This window comes from Callithrix jacchus, chromosome 1 (genome assembly GCF_049354715.1).
Source record: "Callithrix jacchus isolate 240 chromosome 1, calJac240_pri, whole genome shotgun sequence".
Classification (NCBI taxonomy): domain Eukaryota; kingdom Metazoa; phylum Chordata; class Mammalia; order Primates; family Cebidae; genus Callithrix; species Callithrix jacchus.
In genome coordinates, this window is record NC_133502.1 from 42,520,700 (window position 1) to 42,534,971 (window position 14,272).

Below are 14,272 nucleotides of genomic sequence, written 5' to 3' on the forward strand. Positions count from 1 at the left end.
TCTGGGTGAGTCAGTAAGTGGTTAGTGCATGTGAAGGCCTAGGATGTTACTAAAGACTTTTATCAACACTATACACTTAGGCTACATAAATAATTTCACCATGATGTTACCATGGCTATGTCCCCAGGCAATAGGAATTTTTCAACTCCATTGTAATCTGGCAATAGGAAAATTTCAACTCCATCATATATGTGGCCCACTGTTGACCAAAAATTATACAGCATGTCATTATAATTTTGATGTGTCACAAAACATTACTCATTTGATTCCCCCACCCCGACCAATCGTTTAAAAGACTTTGCCAGCCAGGTGCAGTGGCTCACACCTGCAATCCTAGCGCTTTGGGAGGCCAAGGTGGGTGGATCACCTGATGTCAGGAGTTCAAGACCAGCCTGGCAAACGTGGCGAAACCCCATCTCTACTAAAAATACAGGCATGGTGGCAAGCACTGTAATCCCAGTACTTGGGAGGCTGAGGCAAAGGAATTGCTTGACCCTGGGAGGCGGAGGTTGCAGTGAGCCGAGATCGTGCCACTGCACTCCAGCCTGAGCCACAGAGTAAGACTCTGTCTTGAAAAAAAAAAGGAAAAACTGCCTACAGGCCGTAGTTTACCTGCAGTAGAGAACAACAGAGAAAAAGAGCAGGTAAGGCAGTGTGTGACTGGCCTTATTTTATCTTTCCAAGTTTGTTTTCTTATGCTTCAGCTAATAATAAGGTTTAATTCAGGGATACGTCCCAACTGAGTAGTTCAAGATGATCAGAGACTTAGTTATTTTCCCGTAAGTCCTATTCAGTAATTTTAAATGTTCTGTTTCTAGTGCCAGTGCTTATGCTAAGCAGGTTACATGGAATATATTACTTAAAACTCAAAAAGCCCTGTTAGGCCTGACTATTATCTCCATTTAACAGATGAGAAAATGGAGGCATATGGTCCATTCTCACATTGCTAAGAAGAAATAACCCCAAACTGGGTAATTTATAAAGGAAAGAGGTTTAATTGACTCAGTTCTGCATTGGTAGGAAGGCCTCAGGAAACTTACAATTATGGCAGAAGGCAAAGGATAAGCAGGAACTCTTCTTCCTCACAGGGTAGCAGGACAAAGTTAGTGCAAGCAGGGGAAATGCCAGGCGCTTATAAAACCATCAGATCTCATGAGACTGGCTCATGATCACAGGCACAGCATGAGGAAACTGCCCCCACGATCCCGCCACCTCCACCTGGTCCCACCATTGACACTTGGGGATTGTTACAATTCAAGGTTAGATTTAGGTGGGGACACAGCCACACCATATCAGCTCAGATCAGGTAGTGACAAGTAGGGATTTGAATACAGGTTATAGCCACCATTTTATTTCTTAACTTGTGCTATTAAAAAAAAACTATAGCCAGGAAGGCTTCTACCCTTAGTACCCAGAACTCCTTTTATGTATACCAGTTGTTTTTAGGTAAATTTATATTGAATTTAATGTTGGGAATCCATGACCCCACACATTGGGTGCTGGAACGTAGGGATCAGTGAGTTCCACTTTGGGCACCAGAATGTAGGGATCCTTCAGTTCCACGCTGGGCACCAGAATATAGGGAGCCAGCCCTACATCACCTGTGGGAACCCTGAGTTCAGTAGTGACAAAGGAATGAGAAAGATTAAGAGATAGTGGGACCAGGGGGCCATCACTTACTATGGATGAGGCAGTGAAGGCCCCGAACTCTGATCATCCACTCCATTTATTGGTTGCAATCACTTTGATCTACAGGGTAGGGGTGGAGTAACAGTGGGAGAGGGTGACAGTGGAGTGAATCAGTGAGCCAGAACTGAATCAGTGGGCTGGAACTGGTATATCATTCTATAGATAGATAACAGTGGTGGTTTGGGAGTTTCACAAAACAAGAACATATGGTTATATTTAGCTTATTATCTATGTGCAGCTGGTGGAATGCGGGCCTTACAAGGAGCCTACAAGTCTGGCGACATCATAGTGCTACAAAGGGGTTTTACGTCCTTGAGCACAATGTTTATGGTACCAGAGCCAAGTTTACCCTGCTTCAGAACATGAGGCATGGAGAGGACTTCTTCCTCAGAGGCCTCCTGCAGTTTTTAGTTCCTTGTTTATGGGTTACTCATAAACAATTTATGTAGGCACTTTGTAAGTCCTTTCTCCTTTGCTGCTTTCCCCAACAATTTAACACTTATGTGATTAAAGACAACTTTCCAATGCAATTATCTGTAGCCATGGCCCCTAATGGCTAATGGCATTCATGGTTAGTGTGTTGACGATGTGCCAGGTACATAATGTGGCACATTTTCTGCAGGTCAGCAGTTAAGCTTTCAGGAAATGGTTATAGAGGAAAGAAGAAAATGACACATTGATAACATAGGTCTTTATTTCCTAGGGCTACATACACATTATTCCCTTTTAAATGAGATAGTTTTTAAATGTTGATTTGTAAATACAAATACACATTCTTCAACGATAGTATTTCCAAACATGTTATATACCCATCTATTCTCAACATGGTTATATGTTTTTTAAAAAAATTCTTGTATATATAACATACATATCAGACCAGTGTTACTTCACAGGCCTCCGCCCTACAGGAACTCCACTCTCCCAGTCCCAGTGTTTCCCTTGGTTCTCCCACATTCCTACCCACGTTTGAACTGGAAAGGATGTCCCTACCCTAGGCATGAGGTATATTTTATTCTGGGAACCACACATTAGCCCCCATAGATAATACATGTGATGATATCGCTTGTACTACCTATCTAGTATTTACATTTTTAGACAGTTATTACTGGAATTAAGAATTTTCCTCACAGAGGTAAACAGTTCAAGAACTAAAATTTCAAGAAACTTCGTTTTTTTTTCTGTATCTTTGGTAAGTTAGTTTTATATCTAAGATTTCTTCATATGGGTTATAAATCATCTGTATGTTCAATCTTTTATGTAAAAATATATAGTACCTTCAGTTGCAACATAGTTTCACGTGCTCTCAGAACTGCTAAATTTAGTGCTATCAGTAAGGCTTAATAAGTAGTTCACTGACCCTGTAGGATACGAGCATTCAGCTCTGTCATAATTTGTTGTTAAAGACGCCACTCAAGGTAAGTATAAAAATATTTATTGGTAAAAAATGAACTTGCTATTCAGCAACCTGAAGTTCCAGGAGCATTTCTGTTGTTCCTATGTCAGTAAGCCCTTGATTTTTCACATTAAGGAGGGAAAGCTAAGCATGTTACTTGAAGCAATTTTTTCCCTGTCACCATTACATTGATCCTGTGCACAAAGATATATGCAAGGAACTCTTAAGCTTAGTCTTTGTTTCTAACAGAGGTATTCTATGGACTGCCGCATTGAAAAGGACTTGCTGTTTTCATCCAACACCTCTGTGTTGTGTGGTCTTGCTGTGAAAAAGAAGATAATACGTTGTTTTCAGTTTAAGTAGGACCATTCGAGGATGCAGTTATTATTGGAACTGTCTTTAAAACCTAAAAGCACGTTTCTTTAGCTGAACTCTGAAGGGACAGTAAAGACACGGTATTTTATAAATCAATATTCTGTATTAAAAAGAATCCCAACACTTTGAGAGGCCAAGGTGGGAGGACTGCTTGAGCCCAGGAGTTTAAGACTAGCCCTGGCAACATAGTGAGACCCCATCTCTACACAAAATTATAAGGAAGCTGGCATGGTGGCACATGCCTGTAGTCCCAGCTACTCTGGTAGGTGAAGGCTGCAGTGAGCAGATGTCATGCCACTACACTCTAGCCTGGATGACAGGATGAGACCCCGTCTCAAAAAATCTTTCATGTATCTCTACTTATGTTTAGATAGAAAACTATTTTCTGAAACAGGATGGATTTTGTTCAGGTTAGTATTAGAAGAGACCTGCTCTGATACTACCTACATACAACAGAAAGACAGTTGGTAAGAAAAGAAAACTAAGGTGGACTCCCTATTAAACTTTGTTTGCACATTTGCTGATATTTACAGTATTTTATAAGAAACTGGCATATAACAGCAGGGTGAAGTGGCTTATACCTGTAGTTCTAGCTATTCAGGAGGCTGAGGCAGGATGGCTTGCGCCCAGGAGTTCAAGCCTGCAGTGATCTATGATTGCATCACTGCATTCCAGCCTGGGTGACAGAAAGACCCTGTCTCAAGAAAAAAAAAAAAGGAAAGAAAAAAGAAAAATGGCATACAAGGCTGAGCATGTTGGTGCATGCCTGTAATCCCAGCTCTTTGTGAGACTTGAGGCAGGAAGATTGCTTGACACCAGGAGTTATGAGACCAGCCTGGGCAACACAGCAGGCCCTGTCTCTATCAAACATAAAATACAAAAGAAATTGGCATATAAAATTAAAGACTGTCCTGACTAGTACCTGAAATGATGATGAGTTTCTCCAAGTACAAACACATAACCATCATCTGCAAGGTTCAGTAAATGCCCTCATCAAATATATGCTACCTTTGCACACTTTGTAGTATGTAACATACTCATGTTACATTCAGAGCAACCAAAATATTTAAAGGGTATTGGATTTTAAGAAATCAGCCTTACCTTTTAGTGTTTTCGATTTCATATAGCTTCTCAATAGTACTATTCTCTAATAATCAAAATTCTTTCCTATTTCTAACCTAAAAACTAATTTTTCTTTACATTTTCTTCATACCTTCATATTAAACGTTTGAGATGTACTCTCAACTTCACCAATTTGTGCATCACTTTCTTTGCAGTAACTTTCTGCTCCAACTGTATCTGTAATATTGCTTCCACAATTCTGTGTATTATAGCCACTATCCATCTGACAGGAGAAAAAAGAAAAATATATTGTGAGGAACTTAAAAGTCAAGTATTTTAAGTAAACCACTATAAACTATTGTTCACTACATCTGACTGATACTAACATGTAATGTTGATCATGTTGAACAAAATTCAAAAGTAATACACAAAAGTATTTCTACGTAGTACTGATTATTGTAGTTACTTTACAATTCCTTCCAATGAAATGTATCTTGTAACTTCCTTAAGAATCAGTGAACAATCTACTGACAAAATGCTTTCCTGTTACTTTGTGATCATACCTAGTAGATGAAAATGAGTATTACAATTAACTTCACCTTCCAACTCATTTTCCAGGCTTGTCTCTAAATGGCTTGGCTGCAACCTTAAATAAAATCTACCAAAAAGGCATGCTGCCTTTAAAAAGGTGGGTTATATTCACACCTTAGTTGTTCAAGATAATGCCACATGTATAACGGCTGTAGATGTTCAGCTTTTCAGGTTAATAAAAACTGTAGCATTCTAAGATACACTTTCAGTGCAAGAGAGAAAGATTTTAGCAAACTTCTAACTTGGATTATAAATAACATAACATTGGGGTCTCTAAAAAGGCCAGGCACTATCTCTGTAATATTTAATATTTTTTCTTCTTTCAACAACCCTATAACTTTATGAAAGGAGGAAATTAAGGCTTAGAAAGCTTAACTTTCACAATGTCATCCAGTGATGAGGTGATAAAGATCTGAGACCTAAGTACAGGTTCTGTTCACTGCACAACACCATTTACCTGCATAATGCTGAGCACCAGAGAAAGCAATCCACAAGGGAATCACTTTGCATTTAAGCCCTCCCTGCAAGTTAGGATCAGAGAGAAGGAAAAGATGACTGTCATTTTGTTCCCCTCACAAACCTACAGAGGACTAGAAAGTGCAGTCTATCACTCATAATCCTGAAAAACTGATCCCCATTTTCAGGCTGGATACATATCTGCTGACTACTGGAGGTCGTGTAAAAGCCTTGTGATGTGTAACATTTTGGTGAAAAAACCGTGTTCTGCTATCATTCAACAGCTACTTGATCAAAAACATAAATGTCAGATTGCTCCCAGAGATTCTGCCAATAGCTCTTCTTTCTCATACTCATCACTGCCAAATAGCTGGCTCATAACGCAATACTAGTACATAACTGGATATATATCGAGGGAAAAGTTACTCATTAGTACAGCAGGAAGTAAGGCATGCAGGGAGTTTGTCCCACTTTAATGGAAAAAGCAGGATCAATGGGAGCCAAGTTGAGATGGTGGCTGACCTCACTGTCCCTCATCTAGACTGCTACTAATGTCCATGCCTAATATGTACCAACCGAGCAACACAGATATCTTGTTATCACCCACAGGCATCAAGGTAGGCATCAATCTCACTTCATAGCTAAGAAGGCAGAGGGGCTAACAGTTAAAAAGTCATGTTCTATTCACTGTTATATAAGTCTTGCCTTAAGATCCCATAGCCTGGAAATAAAAGAACTCTAATTCAAACTTTGTTCTAATTGCAAAGTTTATATTCCCGTTGGGCCATGGTGCCTTTAAATGGTGTCTCTATGTCAGTCATTTAACATGCACTTTGTTACTAAATTTATTTTTTTACCATATAAATCAGATGTCATTGTCTTTTAAAACTTCTGATTGGCAACAACTGTGCCTTGTGATTCCTTGATATCTGGGCCCAGCACTTGAGCTCTTCCCTCATTATTCTCAATCCCCCCTGGTTGTTACCATTGAGAGGATCTTGTCTCCCACTACTATTTACATTTTTGCTTTTATTATTGTTTTAAACTGACACACAGTTACACATATTTATGATGTACATATTTTGATACATGTTTATGTGTAATGATCAAATCGAGGTAATTAGCACATCCATTAACTCAAACATTTATAATTGTGTTGGTAACTTTCAAAATCTGCTCTTCGAGCTATGTGAAAATATACGATAAATTGTTAGTTACACTTACCCTATAGTGCTATAGAACACTAGAATGTATTCCTCCTATCTAGCTGTGCTTTTGTATCCATTAACCCACCTCTCCCTATCCCTGCTCCCTCTACCCTTCCCATCCTCTAGTACCCACCACTATTCTACACTCTTATGAAATCAACCTTTTTAGCTTCCATATGAATGAGAACATGTGGTATTTATCTTTCTGTGCCTGGCTTATTAATGTCCTCCAGTTCATCCCTGTTGCTGCAAATATAAGGATTTAATTCTTTTTTTATGGCTGAATAGTATTCCACTGTGTATATGTACCACATATTCTTTATCCATTCATGTATTAATGGACACTTAGGTTGACTCCATATTCTGGCTATTATGACTAGTGCTGCAATAAACACTGGAGTGCAGGTATCTCTTCAACATACTGATTTCCTTTCCTTTGGATATATACCTACTAGTAGGATTGCTGGATCACATGGTAGTTCTATTTTTAGTTTTTTGAGGAACCTCCATAATGGCTGTACTAATTCATATTCCCACAAACAGTGTTCAGGTACTGTTTACTTATATTAATCACAATGATAATGCTAATATCCTGTAATCCTATTACTATCCCCATTTAAAGAAGAGGAAACAATCTGAAAGAAACTATCACTTTCTAGAGTTTATAAAGCTAACAGAGCTGGGCTATAAACTGAAATCTGCCATTATAGTTTCCCAAGTGCATGTTCTTTAATGCCATGCTCGCCCCTCAACTAAAAATATTGGCACCCACACCCATCCTGGCACCCTGCCCTCCTTTAAACATGGAAAGGTTACTTCAGCTACTCCTATCAGGGCTCTAGATTCTACCCGCTCTTGTGTGCCTCAGTTCCCTCATTTATAAAACAGCTCACCATTTCACAGATGAGGATATCTATTAGATCTGTGAGGCATCACAGGGATTAGCTTCTGACTGTACAATGCCTGGCATGGTCTCTGGTACTTGAAAAAGATATATGACTGATACCTATTATTAATCATGATACTAATTAATAATTATTCTGCCCAATTCCTAGTTTTTAAAAATATCCCTCTCATCTTCATTTAAATGCTGCATATGCTGTTTCTTCTGTGTTCCATTATTGGAATACTAAGCATGTGGGAGTACTGCTCAAGGCCATCACCAAGGTCTGATTGTAAAAATTCAAAAAATTGCAACCTCAGTCATAATTGGGTTAAGTAAAAACAAAGTAAAAAAGCAAACTACAGGCCGGGTACGGTGGCTCAAGCCTGTAATCCCAGCACTTTAGGAGGCTGAGGCGGGTGGATTACGAGGTCAAGAGATCGAGAACCAACCTGGTCAACATGGTGAAACCCCATCTCCACAAAAAATACAAAAATTAGCTATATATGGTGGCGCATGTCCGTAATCCCAGCTACTCAGGAGGCTGAGGTAGTAGAATTGCTTGAACCCAGGAGGCAGAGGTTGCAGTGAGCCTACATCACACCATTGCACTCCAAACTGGCAACAGAGCAAGACTCCATCAAAAATAAATAAATAGGGCCGGGCGCAGTGGCTCACACCTATAATCCCAGCACTTTGGGAGGCCGAGGCGGGTGGATCACGAGTTCAAGAAATCGAGACCATCCTGGTCAACAAGGTGAAACCCCATCTCTACAAAAAATACAAAAATTAGCTTGGCATGGTGGTGCACGCCTGTAGTCCCAGCTACTTGGGAGGCTGAGGCAGAAGAATTGCTTGAACCCATGAGGCAGAGGTTGGGGTGAGCCAAGATCGTGCCATTGCACTCCAGTCTGGGTAACAACAGCGAAACTCTGTCTCAAAAAAAAAATAATAAAAATAAATAATAAAAAGATTTTTAGAAATTGGAGAATCAAAAGGAGTTACAGAGAGAACACTAAAAGTGACCGAGGAGAAATCTATTATTCAAGTAAAGATCCAAGAAGTGAAGGGAACTGTCAGGGCATTGAGTGAAGAGCATAATGGATGGAAAGAAACCCACAATGAAGAACATCATGGAAATTTCGGAACCCTGTAGACAGAAAAATTCCTATCCATGTCCAGAGAGTGGGAAATAAAAAGAGATCATAAACAAAAGACTAAGCACTGAAATCGTTGCATATCTCTCACTGAATGGAAGCAATGCCGTCAAACTCTGGAGGACATTTCTAAACTCTAAAATGTGAGAGACAGACACATCATCAGACATGCAATGCCTTTAGAAATGTACTCTTCCTCAGAAAGTTAGCAGAAAGCTAACTATGTGGCAGAGATGTATGAAGCATTTTTTTTTTTTTTGAGACGGAATTTCGCTCGTTACCAAGGCTGGATTGCAATGGCGCGATCTCGGCTCACCACAACCGCCGCCTCTTGGGTTCAAGCAATTCTCCTGCCTCAGCCTCCTGAGTAGCTGGGATTACAGGCACGCGCCACCATACCCAGATAATTTTTGTATTTTTAGTAGAGACGGGGTTTCACCATGTTGACCAGGATGGTCTCGATCTGTTGACCTCATGATCCACCCACCTCGGCCTCCCAAAGTGCTGGGATCACAGGCTTGAGCCACCACGCCCAGCCTTATGAAGCATTTTTTATAGACATTATGATGGTATGAGTAAAACTGAGAATCATAAAGAGTAAAATTTTACTCTAAAGAGTAAAGAGCTTGGGAGATATCACACAATATATTTTTATCCAATAGAAGGAAGAGGTTTGTAATGGTAAGAGAAGTTCAAAAATGAATGGAATATGCCTGCAAGTGTAATTAAGCATAGATCATTTGACAATTTAGTAGTCACTACAATTTAGTAGTCCTTCTTAACTCTTACACTGCATGCTATTCATCATGGGTTTCAACACACATTTATACACTAGGAATAGTTCCCAAGAATATGCTACCCACGGCTTCCAGAGGGTTGTTTGATTGGATGATGATTAAAGTGTATTTCAACAAAAGTATTTTGTAATTCCTCTATAAAAAAAAAAAAAGAGAAAGTGAAAAAAGGCAGAGTAAAAGAAATTAACAACATCTTTAAGGGATATACTTTTAAGCCTGTATGTGCTTTTTTGTATTTATGAAACCAACTTTATAGATGTTAAAATATGTAAAAGTGATTCTAGTATAATTTTTTTTTTTTTGAGCAATGAACCTAGAAGTTAGGATAGGCAACAGAAGCTTAAAAATAGGAGCAAAATATTATATTCAATTTTGGGTCATTTAGAATCCTTCCATGAGCTTTAACTTCAGCATGCCCAAACTGACAATACTAAAGCATTATAGAGTTGGTGTGAGAATTAAATGAATTAATAAAGTGGTTAGAAGAGTGCCTGACATATCAAAACACTATGTAAGTATGAGCTATTATTATGGGTCAGTATAAAGTTTTGGATGAAAGAACATGGACTCTAAAGCCAGACTGCCAGGATCAAATCTCAGCTCTTCCACTTCCTAGCTGTATAGAAACTTTAGGTAATTTACTTTATCTCTCTGACCCTTTGTTTCCTTGTCTGTAAAACAGGGATAATAGTACACATACCTCACAGGATTGCTGTAAAGATTCAACAAATTAAAACCTGTAAAAGATTCAGAATAGGACTTGGCATATAGTAATGCTATGTAAGTGTTAGATGTTATTGCCATCCCCTTCTGACTTTTGAAGTTCCTTCAAAATTCTCAGCTCAAAGAATACAACAATGAATGGGACAAATGTTTCTGTAGTGCTGATTATGAAGTATACGTAGCTGTGAAATGAATCAGGTTTTCCCATTGTCAGAGACATTGCAAAACTGGAAATTAATAATTTCATGAAAAATGTTGGCTATAATCACGTTTCTAAAAGAAAAAAACCAGAAATACAGATATAGAAAAATCTAAGGCTGGGCATAGTGGCTCATGCCTGTAATCTCAGCACTTTGGGAGGCCGAGGTGGGTGGATCACCTGAGGTCAGGAGTTCGAGACCAGCCTAGCTAACATGGCTAAACCCCATCTCTACAAAAATACAAAAATTAGCCAGGCACGGTGATGCATACCTGTAGTCACAGCTACTTAAGAGGTTGAGGCAGGAGAATCACTTGAACCTGGGAGGCACAGGTTGCAATAAGCCAAGATCACAACACTGCACTCCAGCCTAGGTGATAGAGCAAAACTCTTTTCTCCAAAAAACAAAACAAAACAAAAACCCACAAATGCTCTAAACTTTGTTATCCCCCTTAAATCACATAAAGGAAAAACAAAAATGATATTATTTTTAGAATACAAATACTATACCAGACCTTATATTTTTGGGGGCCTAGATCCACATGATAGAGTGATGAATCCTGCCTAACTTTAGCAGGATTGATTTCTCTAGGGCAGGATGATTTCTTTTCTGCTCTCAGTTTTTCCTACTCCAAATAAATATCAATTAATGTGAATACACACTATGCTATCCAGTCATAATTAAAATAAAAGTACTCTTCTCATAACACTTGGTATTAATATTTATAAAAACTATTATCTAATATTATGGTCCTCATGTTTAATCCATTATCATTCTCATACTATAATCTTAGAAAAGAAAGGATAAAGAACAGCAAGGCAGTGAGAAGGGGCTATAGAATATTAAATACCTTACCTGAATGTTACTGCTTTCACAAGGAATGACACTGCTTTCAGCAAGAGGTGACATGCACATATGAGAGTTTTCAATACTGAAGGCAATGCCACTCACAAAATCAGTCATGGGTGAACTGCCATTATCAACTGGCTCCTTAATCCAAGTGTTCTCATCTGCTGTCTCTATAGGATCAACCATATCCACAGTGTTATTGTCCTTCTCGATTTCAACATCCTGCAACAGTGCTAATTCTTTCTCAGAAGCACTGGACTGATTTTGTGTAATAGACATGGCAGTCACAACCAAATGCGTGCTGTGTGTAGAAGCCTCACTACTCAACTGTCGTAGGTGTTTTCCAGCAGCATCTATGGCTGGTGATGAGACATCTGCAGAAGGAATATTCTCTTTGTCTTCCTCTTCTTCACCATGTGTCTCAAGAGTAAAAGGTATCTGAATCAGTGAGGTGCAATACTGAGTACCACCTCTATACATCTCGAGGCTCATAGGAGACCAATTTTTAATTGGTGAGCAGCCATCTATATAAGGACTTCTGATACACGGGTTAGTAATCCCATCAGAATTTGTTCCAGATGAAGCATCAGGAGAATGAACAGTAAACTTCCTTTGTTCTGAAAGGTGGGAAGGGGAAAAAGATCACATCATAAAAACGTGAAAATGGAAAAGCCATTACTAAATGGTAATCACGTTTCATGCCAGGAAAAACTGGATTTCTCTAACAGTTGTGGTGTTTGCCAAAGTGAAATTTTTATATCAAAAACAATAGCACAAATGGATGTATCTCAATAAGCAGGATGAACCTCTTCAAAAATAATTTATTTGGCATTTTATCCTTTTTTTTTTTTTCCTTTGGAGATAGGGTCTCACTCTGTCACCCAGGCTGGAGTGCAGTGGCACAATCACAGCTCACTGCAGCCTTGACTTCCTCAGGCTCAGGTGAGCTTCCCACCTCAGCTTCCCAACTTAGCTGGACCTATAGGCATACCACCATGCCTGACTAATTTTGTTTGTTTGTTTTTGTTTTTTGTAGAGATGGGGTTTCACCATGTTGACCAGGCTGGTCTTGAACTCCTGGGCTCAAGCAATCCACTGGCCTAAGCCTCCCAAAGTGCTGGGATTACAGGTGTGAGCCATCACATCTGGTCACTTTCTCTTTTCTAATTAAATTATTTTACTCACTGAAAATTATTTGCTTATGAGCATACTGCTATTATACTAACAATTGCTCATATACAAGGAAAATCCCTAGCCAATCAGCTGAAACCTACAACTTAACAGCTGTACCTGGTAAATGAAAAATGTAAAAACATATGTGTTTATGTAAAATACAAGCAACATGAAAAAACAAACAAAAAACTGGACAATATCTGCAACAATAAAGAGCCTAACAATGATAATCAAAATGATAAAAATGCTTGAAAACTCTAAAAAATGTTTTTTGTAATTTAATTAGCTTAAAAACAAAAATTTCAAAAATGGACAAAAGCACACAATCTTTCCAATAGTAAACATACATTAGAAAAGTGTTCAGCCGTCTGGGCGCAGTGGCTCATGCCTGTAATCCCAGAACTTTGGGAGGCCAAGGTGGGCAGATCACAAGGTCAAGAGATCGAGACCATCCTGGCCAACATGGTGAAATCCTGTCTCTACTAAAAAATACAAAAATTAGCTGGGCATGGTGGCACCCACCTGTAGTCCCAGCTATTTGGGAGGCTGAGACAGGAGAATTGCTTGAACCCAGGAGGTGGAGGTTGCAGTGAGCCGAGATCGCGCCCCTGCACTCCAGCCTGGTGCCTGGCGAAAGAGCGAGACTCTGTCTCAAAAAAAAAAAAAAAAAAAGTGTTCAGCCACATAAATAATAAAATTATGGAAGTTAAAACAAGGGAAGGCCATTCATTTTATAATAACACGAGTTTGAACCAACAATTCCCCCCAAAAACATAAGTGACAATAAATATTTGGAGAGAGCTCATGTCATTAGTGACCAAAGATACAAAATTTAAAGCAGTGAGATATTTCTGTAATATGCCAAATTTGTAAACATCGAAAATAATACCAGTGTTTCTCGTTGGAAAGAAATGACTTTCTTACAAACTACTGATGAAAATTTCAATTGATACAACCTTTTATGAGGAAAATTTGGCAAAATTCATCAAAAGCCTTTAAAAACATTCACCCTCTTTGACCAAATAAGTTCACTTCTGAGAATTTAACCTGTATGTATAACATCATGCATACATAAGGATAATGATTAATTTCATGATAAAGAAAACTTAGAAAAATTCTAATGTTTATCAATGGTTGAAAACAAATGATGCACTCCTGAAATGTAATATTATATAGCAATTCGAAGTTGTGCTTTGAGACAATTACAAATGACATGAACAACCTATGAAAATACTCACAGAATGCTTTGTGAAAAAAGCAGGATCTAGACCTATCTATCTATCTATATATATGTGTAGACATATATATAACCATATATGTATTTCCATATACATACATGTAAAGACTAGCAAAGTGTACTTTTCGGTTTTCTGAAAAATTTTTTGTACTGAGAAAAATACTGAATAGTTTTCAAAAAGTGCTACAGTTTTTTCAAAGAGAAATTCATGTACTGCAAAGAGACACAGTTTATATTTACTTTAAAAACCTTAATCAAATATACCTTTACAAAAATCTGAATATTACCAGTCCAAACCTACAGGTCAGAAGGCATACGAACACCAAATTGTCTCTAAAATTGCTATATTTCCTTTTGATAGTGTTGGATGTAAATATTGCTAATTAAAGCAACTGCATTTAACACTACAGTGTAACTTGGTTGAGAATTCCAGCCTTTGAAGGTAAATTGTTCTTTTATTTAAAAACTAAAGTTTCTAA

General features: G+C 38.4%; 1 protein-coding gene across 9 annotated transcripts in view; it reads right to left on the reverse strand.

The window, feature by feature from the left end:
• Positions 1-2,365: 2,365 nt before the first annotated feature.
• Positions 2,366-14,272, reverse strand: part of BORA (BORA aurora kinase A activator) — a 31,187-nt gene continuing 19,280 nt past the window's right edge. For all 9 annotated transcript variants that reach the window (XM_008983551.5, XM_008983625.5, XM_008983494.5 and 6 more), the window contains 3 exons: positions 11,390-12,000; positions 4,671-4,802; positions 2,366-3,404 (listed from right to left, as the gene is read on the reverse strand). In XM_008983551.5, the coding sequence (XP_008981799.1) occupies positions 3,339-3,404; positions 4,671-4,802; positions 11,390-12,000 (809 nt within the window). In that variant the 3' untranslated portion in view covers positions 2,366-3,338. The remainder of the gene's footprint in view (positions 3,405-4,670; positions 4,803-11,389; positions 12,001-14,272) is intronic.